At 36.8% G+C, this 12,661-nt stretch overlaps 3 protein-coding genes and 1 long non-coding RNA gene across 4 annotated transcripts; 2 read left to right on the top strand and 2 right to left on the bottom strand.

Moving 5' to 3' along the window:
* Positions 1–3,159: 3,159 nt before the first annotated feature.
* On the top strand, positions 3,160–4,333 carry LOC132202314 (uncharacterized). Its single transcript, XR_009442363.1, has 3 exons — positions 3,160–3,285; positions 3,346–4,001; positions 4,068–4,333. It is a non-coding gene; the product is annotated as an uncharacterized LOC132202314 (long non-coding RNA).
* A 62-nt stretch (positions 4,334–4,395) lies between these two features.
* On the bottom strand, positions 4,396–5,605 carry LOC132202242 (zinc finger protein GLIS2 homolog). The gene is made up of 4 exons (XM_059629070.1): positions 5,397–5,605; positions 5,148–5,312; positions 4,959–5,077; positions 4,396–4,834 (listed from the first exon to the last, which is right to left on the bottom strand). The coding sequence occupies exons 1-4, from the start codon at positions 5,459–5,461 to the stop codon at positions 4,524–4,526; spliced, it is 660 nt and encodes a 219-aa protein (XP_059485053.1). The 5' UTR covers positions 5,462–5,605; the 3' UTR covers positions 4,396–4,523.
* A 413-nt stretch (positions 5,606–6,018) lies between these two features.
* On the bottom strand, positions 6,019–9,579 carry LOC132196090 (integrator complex subunit 5). The gene is made up of 9 exons (XM_059618506.1): positions 9,218–9,579; positions 8,985–9,150; positions 8,695–8,868; positions 8,465–8,643; positions 8,318–8,410; positions 8,143–8,266; positions 7,877–8,086; positions 6,436–7,820; positions 6,019–6,311 (listed from the first exon to the last, which is right to left on the bottom strand). The coding sequence occupies exons 1-9, from the start codon at positions 9,434–9,436 to the stop codon at positions 6,069–6,071; spliced, it is 2,793 nt and encodes a 930-aa protein (XP_059474489.1). The 5' UTR covers positions 9,437–9,579; the 3' UTR covers positions 6,019–6,068.
* A 72-nt stretch (positions 9,580–9,651) lies between these two features.
* LOC132196098 (enoyl-CoA hydratase domain-containing protein 3, mitochondrial) lies at positions 9,652–11,189 on the top strand. The gene is made up of 7 exons (XM_059618519.1): positions 9,652–9,798; positions 9,931–10,049; positions 10,097–10,232; positions 10,301–10,482; positions 10,536–10,696; positions 10,760–10,874; positions 10,933–11,189. The coding sequence occupies exons 1-7, from the start codon at positions 9,772–9,774 to the stop codon at positions 11,027–11,029; spliced, it is 837 nt and encodes a 278-aa protein (XP_059474502.1). The 5' UTR covers positions 9,652–9,771; the 3' UTR covers positions 11,030–11,189.
* Positions 11,190–12,661: the final 1,472 nt, after the last annotated feature.

The raw sequence follows: 12,661 nt of genomic DNA on the forward strand, positions 1-12,661 counted from the left end.
TAGCTGTGCCGTCGAATTCCTTCTCTTTATTACTTGATCGACACGCCGCTTTCACTCTCGGTGCGCAGGTGACACTTTTTCAAAAATTCGGTCTTTTTCCAGTTTCAAAATTTGTACCATTTAAAACTTTGAGCCAAAAATATACGCGGCTCTCCAATGGCGCACTCATAAAGCCAGACTAAACATCATCACCTGCCCACGCATTTGCTCCTATTTCGCAAGCACCGCAATTGATTTCAAGCACCAAATAATCATAGATTGAATTCTTAATTAATTAAATATATACAAATATCTTATTCATACATATAAATATAATTAATAAAAATTCTTTTTTCTCGAGAAATTTTTATATCCTTTTAACGTTTGAACCTTCAAGAATTTGAAGTGGTATAAAAATTAAATATCTTTTCAGGCGAATATAGACTTTCTGGATAAAACAATTCAATAACAAAATCATAAAGAGGATGTTGATTTTGACTGATATAAAAAAGACGTTGCCGTTTTGTAAAAATATGCCCATCTAGTTTCCTTTCAACAGAAGTTTATCACCACAAAATATAATTAAAAGTTATGAATGAAAAAATTATTTTTTAGGAGTTTAATACAAAAGAAATAATTAAAATCCATTACTAATTTGCAAAACCATTTTATAAAAAATTTTACTTATTATTGGTAACGTTGATGTAAACTATTATTTTGTAAAACTTTTGAAAATAAACAAAGATTAATTGAGCTTTTAATACAGATTTGGTTTGCATTCCATTAAATACAATAATTGATCAAACTCAATCCAGTTTTAACTTTTTCGAGAAGCTATGCAACCTGGTGAACACCTACGCTTGGCCAGTTGCTCACTCTGTTTTATTGTATTATTTGGGGGGGGGGGGGTTCAGTGTGAAAATAATTTATGAATTTTCATTTCACTTAAATCTGTGTTATACAGAACTGCGTGTTTTAAATTTATTTTTTAAATTTTTTAAATACTGATAAGAAATTCATAATCTAAAACTAAATGGTGACTCATTTTCTAAACACATTTTAATAGGTTAAAGGAAGAGTGACATCACCTCTCTATATTTTTGCAAGTGAGAGCTTCGAGACGAGCAATTTTCATGCTTTCGCTAATTGACAAACTTGTCGGCATGACAAATCTCCCGAGTTTAACTGGGATTGAGGAAAAGGAAGGTATGACATTCAGTCTTCTGCAAGGCCGCAAAGAATCATGAAGCTTCTCGTGTTACTGCTCCTTTTATCTGTGGCGTTAATTTATAATTTGGAAAAGGTTCGAGGTGATTCTCCAGGAAGAAAAAATACCGCTCGACCGGGCAGCGAGTCAATCATCACAAATTCCCTTGTCGTGGCTCCACCACGCGCACCGTCACCAAGGAATGGAGATCGCTGTCCAAATGGATTTGTACTGTTTAAAGGAAGGTGCCGACGTGTGATGAAGTGACAAACAGCTAGATTGGATATTAAGTGAACTGTCGAATTAAGAACCAAGAACAAGAATGAAATTTTTCGGTTTCATATACACTTACACATAAACAAAATTTAATGCAAATTAATTTTTCGTTATTAATTGTTATTTTATATTAATTTGTATCAAACCGTAATTAAAAAAATTAAAAACGTTTTCTACTGAAATCAAGCACTGTATTTTTTTTAAAGAATATAAATTTCAATTAATGTTAAAAAAGTTCATAATTTTGATCTGCGTATGTTTTATTCCTTTAGGTAAGTCCAAATGAATCAAACTTTTGATCAATATGATTTAGATATAAACTGATATGTGGAGCTTGAAGTTCGAGTTTGCTGAAATTTCACTGGGAATTTAATATTGCATTAAATATTCAATAAGTATACCGATTTTATTTTTTGCTTTCATTCTTCAAAAAGTTTATAATGGTTTCAAATTACGAACCCTCTACTTGTTAAAAAAGTAATAGGATTGAGAAATTAGAGATGCGCACAATCTGGAACGGTTGTTACTAACGTTATATTAACGCGTGTTCCAGTCTTCCTCTCAAAGCTCTGCAACCTGGTCAACATCTAGACTTAGCCAGTTGCATATCCTGTTTTATCACAGGCTAACTACCTTGATGAAAGAGATGTACACACAGATTAGATTTTAAGCCAATGAAATTAGAAACTTTAATTATCACATAAAATCGAAAATTATAATTCTTTGATATAAAAGTTGATTTGCTATTATTTATGAATTTTTTTAATTCCATTTTTTATTTTAATCATCGCAAAGTTATTTTATATATTTAGTTGCAAAAATGCATACCAATACAATTACAATCTGTTTATAATCTACTTGAAATGGCAAATCATTACAAAGCCCAAAGGTGAATCGTAATATCTACACAGCAATGAACGATTTATTTAACGCGCAGATCTGCTGCAGCCACTCAAGAAACTAGATGGCTCTCTTCTGTAAGACAATTTTTCTGCTGCTTGGTAAGAGCAAAAATATTATTTTGTATCCCTACAATGATAGTTTTTGTTTCAAATAAATCATTCTCAGGATTGGCAATGCTTCTGAACATCAGCAACAGCCAAACCAATTTTTCTGCTTCACTCATCCCCAAGAAAAAGCAATATCAGCAAAGGATCGCATGGGCACCTGACCGGACCCCTGATCCAACACCTAATCCTTGCACGGAGGACGAAGTAATGATTCGAGGCAAGTGCAGAAAAAAGCAGTCTGTGAATTAATAATTTGGTTTTTTGCTGTAATGGGAGATTTCTGGGGGGCTTTTTGCAATAAAATAATTTCTTAAAAAAAAAACTATGTATGTTATCTACTTAATATGCATGAATTGCTTCGATTTAATCTATATCATAATTGCCTATTTTATAGGGTTATCGTGTGATTTTAGAGAAATTGCAGTTTCTTCGTGTAGTTAAATTTATTTTTATTTATATTTATTTTAGCTTCTTTATCATGATTATTCTTGGAGTAGTTTGGTGATCTTGCAACTCTTGACGTTGGAATGATATATAAAAAATACTTGGAAATCAATTTAATTTTTAATTGAATTTGAAATTAAAATTTGTATACACAAACAATTCCAATACATTTGTTTTAAGCAAGTTATATCTAGATTCCGCCTCAAATCCAATAAAATTGTCAAAATTGAAGCAACAACTTGATTCAAGGGCGAAAAGAGGTCAAAGTTATACCAGCAAGAAGAAAGATAATTGTAACAGCGCAGTTTTGAAACAACCTCTGAACAGTTAGGATGTCTTTCGTGTGGAGGATTTTTCTTCTTCTACTAGGTTTGTCAAGAAATTTATTTCAATTCATTTAGTGATTATTTTTTGGATTAATTTAAACAGGCTTGGCAATGATTCTGACCATCACCACAGGCCAAACAAATTCTTCTGATTCTCAGCAGCCCGAAGTGGTACATATTGATTCGTTTGCATCGGCACCTATACGCGTTTGCGAGGACGATGAAATACTGATTCGAGGCAAGTGCAGAAAGAAAAAGAAGGTCATATAATCTGTCTGTATGAACTGACAAAAATTCATAGAAAATATTTCTAAAAAAAATTTCTTGATAGTGTGTGTACTGTGTGTACAGAAGAAAAATAAACAAAAAAAATTTAAAATGAAACTGACAACGTTTTTTAGTAATAAATTGCACATATTTAGACATAAGTATTCAATAATTCAACTCTCCATATTTTTTACAAAATATTATTTATTACCCAAAGAGGGTAGTTTGAAGATCATGATTACAACAAAATATAAAATGTTTTAGCAAAATTGCCGAAAAAAAAGAAAAATAATATACAATTTATTTCAGAAGGTGTTTAACTTTTAGTTAAAATATTAAATTATTTATAATTAAAACAACATCTCATATGAGGGGGTATAGAGGTCAAATCTTGTATCCAAGAACGATAATGTTGAAAGCCGTCGCAGATCTGAAACGACCACTCGACAGTTAAAATGTCTTTCGTATGGAGGATTGTTCTTCTCTTACTTGGTATGTTTCTAGTAATTTTTTAGAATTACGCTCTATAATTTCTCTCAAAATACCAATTAATTTCAGGATTGGCGATTCTTCTGACCATGAGTAGCGGCAAAAGTAATGATACCGTCGTGGATGGCAAAAAATATAAATTGAAGAAAATACTTTCAAGCGCACCTCTGCGCGCTTGCAAAGACGACGAAGTATTGCTGCGAGGCAAGTGCAGGAAGCAATCTAAAGTTATTTAATTTTACATAAGCACAAACTCACTTAGTTCTTTTTTTAAAATTACAACCGAGAATTATGCATATTATATCTACAATAAAATCTGCTTGATATTAAACGTAGCATGGCATTTTTATTCAAAAATATAAAAACTTAAAATAAATTTTTTGACTAAAATAAAATAAAAGGTTATTATAGAAAGCTTAAAAATTTTTAATTTATTATTTATCGATCTGCATACTATTTATCACAATACATGAATCACAAGGATTTATTTAAATAGAGATTAAAAGTGGCCATGGCCAATCTACATCAAAAGCAACGATTGGTAAAGAGGCTTGTTTTTCGTACAGACAGATCAATGGGAAACAGTTGCTCGCCAACTGGCCATGAAAAAACATTCTCCCTCTCTTCAATCCAACAACTAGATTGGACTTTGCAATGCGTCGCAGATTTTGAGTGTTTCCGAAGTGAGCTCGGGTCGGTGTATCTCTTGCCGCAGCCAAGCACCCTGCAGGCGTACGGTTTTTCCACCCAGTGGGTCAGCATGTGCTTGTACCTGTCGCTCGAGTTACTGAACGCGCGTTTGCAACCGGGATGAGAGCATAAAAATGGTTTCGCACCTGAAGAGATGAATAAAAATTTGTTACAAAAACAAAATTAAAAATCACAAGTATTATTAGGCTTAGGTGCTATTATTTAAATAAAAATATAAAATTATCCATTAAAAAAATAATTTTAACAAACCTGTATGCGTTCGGATATGATTTTTCAAATTTTCTGTCCGACTAAAGGCTTTGAAACATAAGTTACACTGGTAGGGTTTTTCATTTGTGTGTGTTCTGACATGGTCAAGCAGCTTATACCTGGATTTTTTAAATTCAATTTTAGTTTTGAAGGTTACTCAAAATTATTAATTATTTTAATATTAAATACCTCGCTTCAAAGTGCTTCCCTCTCCTAGGGCAATCGCGCCACTGACACGTGTAGACAGATAAGGGACACTTGTTCATCACGTCCCGTCTGCTTGGGCAGTGGTCGATGGCTATGTGAGTCCCAAGTAGGGCCAACGAGGAAAATTGTTCATGACACGCGACCCATCTAGAATTAAAAGTAAAATTAACCAACAAAATATTTAAATTTATTTAAAAAAAAATATATAATTATACATAAAGCTTTTTTTACCTGCACTCAAAAAATTCTCCTTTAATAGCATCCATGCTATTTATAGCTTGATGTGAAGCAAACATGTGGATTTTTTTTAATTATGAAAGAAAATATTATTTTAAAGCCTCTCAAAGGAGAAAATGCTGGAAATGCGACGCCTTTGATCAACAAGCAGTGCTTCGAAAATGCGAGAGACTGGACTCGGTGACTGCTGCGTCTCACTGCTGTCTTCAATTTTTTCTGTGTTTGTTCAAAAGGTCACTGAGGCAAAGGCCACACTGACAACTAGTTTGAAACTGGATCCAACCAGATCAAATCTACCAAGCAGTCGGTTTTATTCCACTCGCTATACCAAAGACCTCAGATAACCCCACGGAGACCATCATAATATCACGCGCAGCTTGCTGAATTCTTACACGAAACCCAGAGTGACATTACACAGACATATCATATTGATTTATTTTGAGTAGCCAAGGTTTAAATTTTTCATTGAAGAATTATATATTTCATTTTGATAAAAATCCATTCCATAGACGAGAACTAACAAATTAAAAAATTTATAATATTTCTCTAAAATTGATGAAGTTGGTTTGCTCTTTAAACCAATTAAAAGGTCAATTTAGTAATAAATATGCAGTGGTTGCAAAAAAGATATTAATTTGTATTCACAGCATACAAAGTGCAAAACTACTACTTATCAACAGGCTTGGAAAACAAATCACCAAGCTGAGGCTTGACAAACACCTGTGCATATAAACCACCAAGAGTCTCCAGGTGCGACTGCATAATGAGACGCAGAGTCTCCGAATATGGAGATTCTTCCGGCATTTTTTCTCTCCAAGCCACTTCTCCTTTTGAGTCTCGTTTGAACAAATGAGGGGCCGGGACGTTGTCTTTTAAGTAATTCCACACGTCTCTCATCAACATCAACACCTGAAAGCAAAAAAGTTTTTAAAAATCAATTAAATGTAAACATTTTTTATTAAAAAAAAAACTCCTTAAAAAACCAAATAAGATTGGTAGTATTTCCATAACTTTAAATAACATACCAACATACCTGAGCAGGATTGATGGTGGGAATCATGTGTCTTGAAGTGGCAAGGGAAAGTGGAATGAGTTGTCCGAGCAAGAGAAGATCGAGCAGCTGTTGCGTTTGGCTGACCAACTTTGGTGGCCGGGAGCCTGGGGTGCAGCCCCACTGTCCCATGAGGGAGGCCGCGTACGCCCTGAGGAGAACCGAACAGTAGCAAAGGGCAGGTCTCTCTGTGGCCACAAGTCTCAAAAGGGCCCACACGACGGGCTTGTCGTCCATTATCCTGCGGATGTGCTGGTCCCGTTCGACAGTCACTTTGCAGAATTCCTCCTCCGGCCAGGGCAGACCATTGTACATGACGTCTGGAGAGATCAGTTCCACCAATATCAGGGCCAGGTCGGCCATGGCCTCTGGATTAGGCGGATTGTCCAGGTTGCCGTCCACACTGCAACACGCTTTGCACGCCTCAATCAAAAGTTGCGAGTTGCTGAAAACTTGGGCCGACGGAGGAACAGGGTAGGAGATAGTTCTTCTCGGCCCAGTGCCGATTATTCCGGCGTGGAAAACGGTCGAGTTTCTTTGCGGAAGTAAAACACTGACTGACTGTTTCTGATTGTCCTTCAAAAGGGTTGGTTCTGAAGATGTCAACACTGAGCCAGGCTTTTCAGTACGAGTGGTGATTGCTCCAAAAAGTCGAGCTTGCGATTTGTGAATGGCGCCTTCTAGTAACTCTCTTAGTGCCAAAGCTCTTGCTGAGAGGGACACACAGCACAGTTTTGATAAAAGTCTGATGGCTCTGCGTCCACTAAGCAAGCGGACAACGTCTTCGGGCTCTTCTAAACTGTGGAAGAAGTAGGTGATGGTGGCCCGAGTCAACTGTAGTGAAATTTCGACACCTGCAGGAGCTGGTAGGGCCAATTCCAAAACTTCAGCTGCGTCCGAGTTTCCATCTCTGACAGCTTCGGCAATAGATGGGAAACATCGCTTAGCGGCCTGGAGGACTGGACCTGATCTAGACTCGGACTCAAATCTGAGCAGGGTGGCCAAATTCCGCCAAAGGGTTTTGTGGTTTTTGTTCTCCGGACACCGCAACTCCTGCTCCAGAGCATCGGCCAATAGATTTGGCTGCGTCGACTTTGTCTCCTCACACATGGCCAGAATAGCTCCCAGGTGGTAGTCTTCGGTGGCGTTGGCCAAGAGGAAGGCAATTGCCAGCAAGGGGACAGCGGACGAGTGATGGCCCATTAGTGAAATGAGGCGAAGGGTTGCATGGGCTCTTAATCCATCCGAGCTGAGGAGAAGGGGTTGCAGGGTGTTGAGCTCTTTTCTAATGCACATTGCCAACTGGATTGGTGGCTGCCCGATCTCAACCGTCCGCACCATCAGACTAACTTCTTGCAGGAATAATTCTAAAAATTAATTAGTTTTCTCTCTCTATATTCTTTCAATAATATAAATAAATTACCTAGAGTTTCTGTACATGTGTTTCTTTCCTCAGTTGTCAAGCCACCTTCAGGGCCAGCAGCATCCAAGAGCAATGAAAATGCCTGAGCCCCACCCTGTTCACATCCCAGGGCAAGATGGACAATTAAATCTTGCAAAGCAGTGCCACCTCCGAAGTATGTGCACCATGAAGGAGCAAGTTTTGCAAGCTTTGGAAGCATTTTGCAGTTCACTGTAAGTATAAACATTATTAATTATTTGCACTTTTGATCACACTTTGAAAACTACATGATTGAAGGGCCTCAGCACTGAGAGCTTTAAATAAAATGGAGTTTAAAGATGCCAGGTGAAGAAGGTACGGAACAGTTGCTAACTTTAAAGGGTCCTCAGGATCCTCGTCACTTAGGCTCCACTAAAATTAAGTTTTAAAAACTATGCACAGCGCAATAAAGTAATAAAATACTTTAAACAAATCCAAAAGGGCTGCTCTTATGTCTCCGAAGTGGCTGCTGGCCAAGTGAGCAAGAATACCAACCACAGAGTTTAGTTTCGAGGCCTGAAAAACATAAAACTTTTAGGTTAATATTTAAAAAAAAAAAATCCATCTAACCTGAGGGTCAAAATGTCCTGCAATGAAGCCACGACCTCTTTGTGTGTTCGATTCTGAGCCTTGCACATAAAAGTCTTTCAAACCACAAGATAAAACTCTTGTGACTACAGTCTTTGGAAAACAGCTTCCAACGTGAGCCACCACCCAATCAAAATGAGGACTGTGAGTTACACTGACGTCTTAAAAAATATCTAAATAATTTTTATTTTAAGTTCATGAGTCAAATTTACCAAGGAGAGAATTGATGCAGGATTCAGTATCCGAGTTCATGAGACAAGCTAAACACTGGGTAGTTATGTCCATTAGTGTCCTCGTTGCACGGCAAGACATCCACAGCTGTAGGGATTCACTAAGGCCACCAGCCATACCAAGACCTTTTCCAGCGTATTTGCTAGAAAGGTTACCTAGAAATAGCAATGGATATTTTTTTGAACAAAATTTCTTATTTAAGAACAATAATATTCATTACAATTAATTGAAAACACATAATGAAAGGGACAAACAATATTATTTTGCTTACCGAGAAGTTCTAGTGACCACTTAGAAATAATTGGAGCCCAAGCTTCTGGGTTTGTTGTGACAAAGTTGCAGAGGACCGAGTGAATCTCTGTGACGGTGCTCTCCTCAGGAAAAGTAGGGCTGCTTGGATGATTTTGTTGTTGCTGCTGTTGCCCATTTCGCTCAACCTTAAAAAAAGTTTTTTGTTATTAATTCTATTGAGAAATTGCGTGAAATTTTATCTCAAAATTTAACCTCAAGCTGTGCGACATAGCGGGTGACGGAAATGTCCATCACGGTGCAAAAGTACTCAAGGACTGCGTCTCTGGACGCAGGCAGAGATTTGAGAAGGTTGAGGGCCGTTCGGGTGAGCTCGACGTGGTTGGCTTTGGCCGAAGACCTGGAGCCTGACAGGAAATTCCGCAACTCCTGCATCAGGTCTTGCGAGGAATTCGGCTTAGAAGTGTTCGCCATAGCGAACGATCAATTTATCTTCTTTCCAGATGCAAACAAGTCCAAAATCTGCAGCTTAAAATGACAAATAATCTGCCAAGATCAGAGACCAAAATTCAAATCTTCAATCAAAACAATGCCGGCGGGGGCTGGGCCTGGGCTGGGCTGGGCAGGGGTGCGCGCATGTTTATCTGTTCAGTTGTTTATCAATTTTTGTGCGCAGTACACGCATTTTTGCTTCTGCGCAAAATCTCTTCCAATATTTTTATTTTTTCTTCATTCGTTCTCCACTAGAAGCCACGCCCACACGTGGGGGTTTTGTTAATTTGTTATTATCGCTTTTCGCCTGCACAGATATGAATGTATTAAGAAAATCAATTAAGGTAAGGTGCGAAAATTTAATTTAGTTATGTATACACATGAACATAAACTGTACTGTCTTGCTCAAAATATTTAAGTGTAAGTACATGCATACAGTAAATTAAATTATGTATGTAATGTATACATTTTTTCAGGTTTTGACAAGAGCTCGGTGTTTTGGCACATCTGGTGTCTGCCATGGCTACAACAATTTGACAAAGGTTGCTCAAGAAAACGGTGTGAGGAAAATAACATTGGCAAATCCAAAGAAGAGGTAAAGAAAAAAATTAATAAATTACTTTTTAACATTTGTCACCAAAGAAATGCGTTGTCGTATCAAATGGAAGAAGATCTGATAGAGGACATATCACTTAACGATGATGATCCATCTCTCCGTTGTATTGTGATAGCAGCCGAAGGGCCTGTATTCTCTGCCGGCCACGACCTTAAAGAGCTGGTAAACTTTAATTCGAGTAGCATAAAGTTTGAATTTATATAATAACAGGAGTTTCATTTGTGTATTAGTGTCAGGAGGGAATGCCTGCAAGGGTTTTTCAACTGGCATCGGGATTAATGGCAGCTATCAGAAACAGTCCCGTTCCGATCATTTCTGCAGTCAACGGTCTTGCTGCTGCAGCAGGATGTCAACTAGTCGCAGCTTCCGATATTGTAGTCTGCACCGAAAAAAGTCGTTTTTCAACTCCAGGGTATAGATTCAACAAAATTTAAATTTTATTCTTAGTATTCATTAAATTTCCAGTGGGAATTTTGGTCTTTTTTGCTCTACTCCTGGTGTAGCTCTGGTCCGAGTGCTACCAAGGCAATTTGCCAATTGGATGTTGTACACTGGAGAACCTATTTCAGCACAGCAAGCATTGCAATTAGGACTTGTTGCCAAAGTGTGTGATGAAAATAATCTAGGCAAGTCTTATTTTTGTAAATCTGCAATTGCAGAACTCATCTTATCATATGTTTTAAATTTAGAAGAGGAAGTTGAAAAAATAGTGACTGCCATCAAGCACAAGCCAAGAGATGTGGTCGCCTTGGGCAAGAGCTTCTTAAACCAGCAGGTAGAAATGGATGTTGTCACAGCTTACAGGTAGAAGTTATTTTTAGATTGTTAGAAAATATTACTTAAGTGAAAAAAAAAATTGCAGACTGGGGGAAAAGGTGATGCTTGACAATCTGGAATACGCTAATGCACAAGAAGGACTGATAAGTTTTGCTGAAAAGAGGAAGCCTAAGTGGAATTAATTTTATTAATGGCAGATTTAGCAAAATTAAAATATCTGCATGTTTGCTTATATATTTATGAAGTAAATCCCCTGTTTGTACAGGGCTGTCTATATTTTTCTAACAAGTTGAAAATGCCATAAAATAAAAGCTATTAAATTATTTAAACATAATGCACCAATTTGAGGAAATAAAATTTATTAAAAGCTTATCATTTTTGTCTGAAAGCATTATTGAAAAAACAAATATTTTTTTAAAAGAACTTAGCAAATAATTTGCTGCAAGAAATCCATTTCTGAATAATTTAAGAAGATTCTGGACAAAAAATGGCGGTAGCATATCAAAATAATATTGTAATATTATACTTGCAGTGCTACGAAACTGCCTGCAACTTGCATTCTACAAAACTTCATTCAATAAAAATGAGAATTAGGTCCTTCAGAGGGCGAGAAACTTAAACAATTAGAATATTTACGTTTTAATTAAACAAATTATTTACAATTTTTTTCTTAATATTTTATAGTTATTATTCCTTTGATGTGTTTGTTTTAAAATGCGCATAACTGACGCATTATATAAATTTATCTAATGCAAGATTTTTTGTTCTTGTATATTTAAGCAGACAAGTTGTAAACAACATTTTTAGCTTGCGTAAGCAGTCCTGAATCTTGTTTTGGAGAAAAAAAAAATATATTAATATTTTTTATTCTTTGAAAAAACGACATTATTTGTCCTTCGTGAAATTCTCCCAGAATTATCTACAATTAATTTCTAGAAAAATTGAAACCGGGCGAACCTCGTTGCAAAGAAAAAATGAAAAAATATAAAGGACAACTGACCCCAAAGGCGACCTGCGGTCTGCTGGTACTTTAAAACCTAGGGTTTCTTGTGTCCGACTAAACCTAAGTGGGAGGAATTAATAAAAAATTTAAAAATAAAATGGGAGGATTTAATTTTAATAAACAAAAATTGCAGAAATTAATTAAGCAAAAGAGTCGGTCAACAGCTTCATACTGTGATTTTGGCAGAAATTTCCAGGGCAATGAACCCAAAGACTTTTCTGGCAAAATCACAGTAATCTGCCGCACTACTGGTTAGGACAGCTGTTTCGGCCAATCCAGGCCTCATCAGCTAACCTGAGTGCCGGTCCTCTCTTTCGGAGAAGTCCGAGAGACTGATGCTGAACGGTGGCTGCTGCGTGGTTTTATACCCGAGCGAGGCCGCTCGCACCGCCCTCTGGCGCGCTAATTGGCTGACTCGATTGCTCTAGAATTTTCTGCGTTTTTAAATTGAAAAGCACGAAGTGTGCGTTAATTAGCGGGCCCGTCCCGCAGATTTAAATTGAATGGTAACACTCGAGGTGGATTTCATGAAAAATTGAAACCGGGCGAACCTCGTTGCAAAGAAAAAATGAAAAAATATAAAGGACAACTGACCCCAAAGGCGACCTGCGGTCTGCTGGTACTTTAAAACCTAGGGTTTCTTGTGTCCGACTAAACCTAAGTGGGAGGAATTAATAAAAAATTTAAAAATAAAATGGGAGGATTTAATTTTAATAAACAAAAATTGCAGAAATTAATTAAGCAAAAGAGTCGGTCAACAGCTTCATACTGTGATTTTGGCAGAAATTTCCAGGGCAATGAACCCAAAGAC

This window comes from Neocloeon triangulifer, unplaced genomic scaffold (genome assembly GCF_031216515.1).
Source record: "Neocloeon triangulifer isolate White Clay Creek 2 clone unplaced genomic scaffold, ASM3121651v1 ptg000001l, whole genome shotgun sequence".
Lineage (NCBI taxonomy): Eukaryota > Metazoa > Arthropoda > Insecta > Ephemeroptera > Baetidae > Neocloeon > Neocloeon triangulifer.